General features: G+C 29.8%; 1 protein-coding gene across 1 annotated transcript; it reads left to right on the top strand.

Moving 5' to 3' along the window:
* The first annotated feature begins 1,158 nt into the window (after window positions 1-1,158).
* On the top strand, window positions 1,159-3,283 carry LOC104109739 (uncharacterized). Its single transcript, XM_009619090.3, has 2 exons — window positions 1,159-1,747; window positions 2,478-3,283. Exons 1-2 carry the CDS (start codon window positions 1,333-1,335, stop codon window positions 2,987-2,989), a joined length of 927 nt encoding a protein of 308 aa, XP_009617385.1. The 5' UTR covers window positions 1,159-1,332; the 3' UTR covers window positions 2,990-3,283.
* Window positions 3,284-4,961: the final 1,678 nt, after the last annotated feature.

The following is a 4,961-nucleotide window of genomic DNA, read 5'->3' as shown; positions in this document are numbered from 1 at the left end:
GTCCCTTTTTAGTCATAGTTATCTCTCAATCTTAAAACAATAGGTGGCAAATAGTGAAAACATCTTTGTATACCTATGGTGTCATTTTTTACCACTCTTGGATCCTGAACAAGCTAAGTCAAACATATACTTGTTACATGACATACTTTGTAACAAAAGCAAAAAGCTGATTCACGTGATGATTGTGAGTAAAAGGTAGTAGTAATTAATAAATACAAAAAAGTAAAGTAAAGAAGAAAAAATGGACTTTATTTTTATCATGTCCGATCCAAGATATAATAATTATTTTACTGTTTTCCGATTTATAGAAAGAAAAAAAAAAGTAAGTTACTCCTACTACTTGCCAAATTGATTAAGGTAAAAATATCAAGAAGTTGGTGTGGGTAAATTGATTTTATGTATCAATAAACAAGTATTAGATTCATGCTTCGGCTAACCGGGTGGTTCAAAATATAATATTTACATCAAAACTTTCGTTAATATATCCTAAGTGTCACCGATATCTAAGAGCTCAGCTAGTTCTAAGCCAGTTTTTAAATAACCACGTTCTTATGTAATTATTAAAATACTTTTAAAATTGTTATAAATAAGTGTACGATAAGGTACAAATAAGTTAAAAGGTATTATTAGCTGTTCAATTCACAAATATTAATTAATTATAGAAATAAAAATTGCACTATGATTTTGTTAGACGAGAAATATTATTTTGAAAAGGTGCGTAAATTTGATCATAAACACCAAGTTTAAGCTTTTATTTAAATGTTAATTTTTTTTGGGAAAATGACATTATACAGTCGTTCTTAAAACAATAACCGAAAATATTATATATATATATATATATATATATATATATATATATATATATATATAAATTATACAAATTTTATATATTTTTTCAGCACCCAATATAGATAGTTTCTAGCGCGAGCTAATAGTGATAATACTAACTCTTTTTACCTTATTATTGGATTGTCCCTGAAATGATTATTTAGCTAAACAAAACAACTTACCCTTATATCATGTCTACATGCATTGAATCAAACACTTTAACCCAAATTACCGTAAAAATACGATTCTATTCGAATACTACACAGAACCCAAAAATATATACTTATCGTAACCAAATTATTACTTATATATATATATACACGATTCATAATCAACATAATGTCTTCATCTTTATAACTTTCAAAAAACTCCATTAATGGTTAGTGGTTTCTTCTCTGTGAACATTTTTTCTCCATTATAGCGACATAATTGAATCATCAAAAATATTTGATTTCGTCTTTAAATTCAATCATTTGAAGAAAAAAAATATTTGATTAGAAGAAAATGACGAGATTCGTACCGGTGAAGTTTAAGAGAGTAGCGGCGGCGTTTGATGAGGTGGCGAAAGCGAGGCTCTGCGAAAGTAGCGGCAGCGAACACTCTCCGGCGGCGGCGAGCTTGACGGATTTATCTGGACTCGTGAATTCGTTTTTAGAAAGAGGCGAAGAAGAGGGGATTATTAATGATGAGAATGAGAAATTAGAAGAGATTAATGGAAATGTTGGTAACTGTTTTGATGAGTTGGAAATTAAGGAAAATTTGAGAAATTTGCTAGGTATTGAAGAAAATTCAAGTGATGATTTGAAGAGAAGTATTAGTGCTGCTGTGGAAAATGTATTGCTTGAAGAGAATGACCGGATTTCGCCGGAGTTTAAACGGCGGTTGATGACTCGATTGCGTGGTAGAGGCTTTGATGCTGGTAAACACTTTTTCTATTTTAAAAAATACTTATTTCCTTAGTCTCAATTTAGATGACACATCCGGTTTATCGAGAGTCAAGTTCTATTAAATTTGATCAATATTTTTAAATATATTTTGTTATCATAGTGACATGAGAAAAATTGCGACTTATAGTACTTTTCGTATAGCTTTTTAATATTTAAATTTTAATTTTAAAATACTAAGTTGAATTAATTTAATTTAATTTCAAAGTTTAGTCAAATTGACTTTCGATAAGTAAAATATTTCATCTAAATTAAAATTGGGGAGTAATTGTTTTGCACAATATTAATGACCTGAAAATAAGGCAAATACATACTAAAACAAGTTAAAATACAATAGAAAAGATAATTGCATGTATAATTATTTATATTTATAATAAGTCGACTTGCTATGGTTTCTGTTGATAGTACTTATATATTGTCTCTTTTTGTCTTGTTCGTTTTCTTGAGCCGAAGGTCTATCGGAAACAGCCTCTCTACTCCATCGGGGTAGGGGTAAGGCATGCGTACACACTACCCTGCTCAAATCCCTCACCTGAATTTTATTGGGTTGTTGTTGTTGTTGTTGTTGTAATAAGTGAACATGGTGACATAAAAAATATAGTTTATCTATTATATATATTAAAAAATGAATAGTGTAAAAATTAATCTATGTATATAAATTAAATTATTATCTTATAATTGTTTTCTTGTAATTCAATCTTACAGGTCTGTGCAAATCAAAGTGGGAGAAGTCTGGAAATTGTACACTAGGAAGTTACGAGTATATCGACGTTAATGTGGCAAATAATCAGTACATAATCGAGGTTTCATTAGCCGGAGAATTCGAAATAGCTCGACCAACGGCTTGTTACACCTCATTACTCGAAATTTTCCCTCAAATATTTGTGGGAAAAATAGAAGAGTTGAAGCAAGTGGTGAAAATAATGAGTAGAGCCATGAAAAAATCTATGAAAAAAATGGATATTTATGTTCCACCTTGGAGAAGACTTGCTTATATGCAAGCTAAATGGTTTGGATCTTATAAGAGAACAATTAATGAGTTTAACTCAGATGATAATTATCAGAAGAATAGTTTTGATTATTCTTCTAATTATTCAAAGAAGAGAGCTGTTGGATTTGTACCAATGCCAACAATTTCTTTCTATTGCAGAGAGAATATTATTGCTTCAAATAAGGGCATTAAAATGGGAAATTTGGCTGCAGCTTTGAATGGATGATATATAATGAAGAATACATGTTTGTTTCATTTGTTATAATTAGAAAGGTATTCTTGTGTAGTAATTAAGTTGGCTTTAGTTTGCTTTTTTTTCTATTTTGTGATTAGTTAGGAACGTTGCAATGTTGTTTAGTGGAGAAAAAAATTACGAGTACTATGTATCTCCAAGTTGGTCGAGGGTTTTAATTCTTGATCTCATTCTTTAATCCGTCTCTAGTAAATTAGTATGTTGCAAAGCAATTTGTACATAAGTTTGTACTTATGATCAAGTAATGGAGAATATCAAAATTATGCAATGTATCTATTTGTCTCTTATATTTAGCTTTCAGGATGAAAACATATATTATTGAGCCGACAGAATACAAATTAATCGTCTTATCTTTTTCAATTTGAGCATATCATTTACTACTATCATAAACTATAAATCATGCGAAATACATGTATATATATATATATATATATATATATATATATATATATATATATATATATATATATATATATAGGATGAATTAATCATGAAAATCATTTTTTCCCTATGAATTTGCTTAAATTTTAAGTCACGCTGATAGATTAGTGTCTATTAATATAAAATTAATAAGGCTTTAATATAATATTAGTATACGTTGATTTAAAATGGTTCAAGACCGGGGGAGGAAGCATCTTGCTTAACTATATAATACATTCTCTGGATATTCTGGTTTTAGAATTTTCAGTCTAAAGTGCCGAAAGTTTTATTCTTTTTAGAAATAAGGTATATATTATATATATATATATATATATATATATATGTGGTGATTTTGTTGTTTGTTGTTTGTTGGTGAAATAGCGTATGCTAGTAGTAAATCCAACTATCTACGAATCTTGACTATTCGAATGATATTTTACCAATTTTTCATATGCGTCGTACGTAGTAGACCACTTGAAAATAAGTAAAGTAGGCCCCTTTTTTGAAAACTATAGGACATAGCAACGCTTAGTTAAAATCTCAAGAAATAAATAAGACCGCCTGTTTTTCCCACTAAAAGCAGAATTCTTTTCAATCATCTCCTTAATCTAGTGTTGCGTAAATGCATGTACAAGTACAGTTGATTCTAGTACAGTTAGCGAGAAGTACTTATACTACTAGTTTGTAGGGGCGGAGCTATTTTTGTCTAAAGGAGTCAAATGATATTCCTAGAGTACGGAACAAAAGTGTTGTTCTTTTAGACTCAAACAACAAAAATAGATGAAAAAAAAAGATTGATTACCATTTTATATATATTGCGGGTATTCACCGCGTTATACCTCCCGCCAATTTTGAGTTCAAATGTAGCACGGTGAATATAGCGCCTCCTATATATGCGCTATACCTACTTAAAAAAGCAGGCTATCTCCTTCCCCGCTCAGAAACCGGCAACACATCCAAACCCCAAACCAGCGGTTGGAGCCCACTCGTCCCACAAAAAGTGTATCTTCTCTGTATTGTAGCAAGCTAACACCGGATCCAAGGCGTTGTCGTGTATAGTGGATCTCGTATATTACTCGTTCGGCCCCCAAATCATCAAATTTTCACATTTCAAACAATTTTAAATTCAGGTATTCCGACTTACTTTTTGGTAAAACTCATGTATATAAATTGCTTGGTAGTTGTTTTTTTATTGTGGTCTATGTCTTTTTTGATCGATTTGTGATTTAATTAATTTGTTATTTTTTATCCGGATTAGATTACTTATGTGCTAAAAAATTAGTAAAAAAGATAAATTATTATTTTGTGAATAATTAATGTTATATGTGATTTTAATGTTGTACGTATATTAATATGTGACTTTATTGTTGTTTAGTGCCCTTTAGTATTATGTTGTGCCCTAAATTGTAATGCAGTGCCCTTTAGCGTAGTAAAATTGATAATAAATTTTATCTTATGGTAGTTGACTTTGTTCATGGCCATTTAAAATAGTGATACTTTAGTAAAACAATGTTAAAAACTAACA

This window comes from Nicotiana tomentosiformis, chromosome 5 (genome assembly GCF_000390325.3).
Source record: "Nicotiana tomentosiformis chromosome 5, ASM39032v3, whole genome shotgun sequence".
In the NCBI taxonomy this organism is placed as follows: Eukaryota; Viridiplantae; Streptophyta; class Magnoliopsida; order Solanales; family Solanaceae; genus Nicotiana; species Nicotiana tomentosiformis.
Note: the sequence above shows the minus strand (reverse complement) of the source record. Positions and strands in the feature narration are given on the sequence as shown.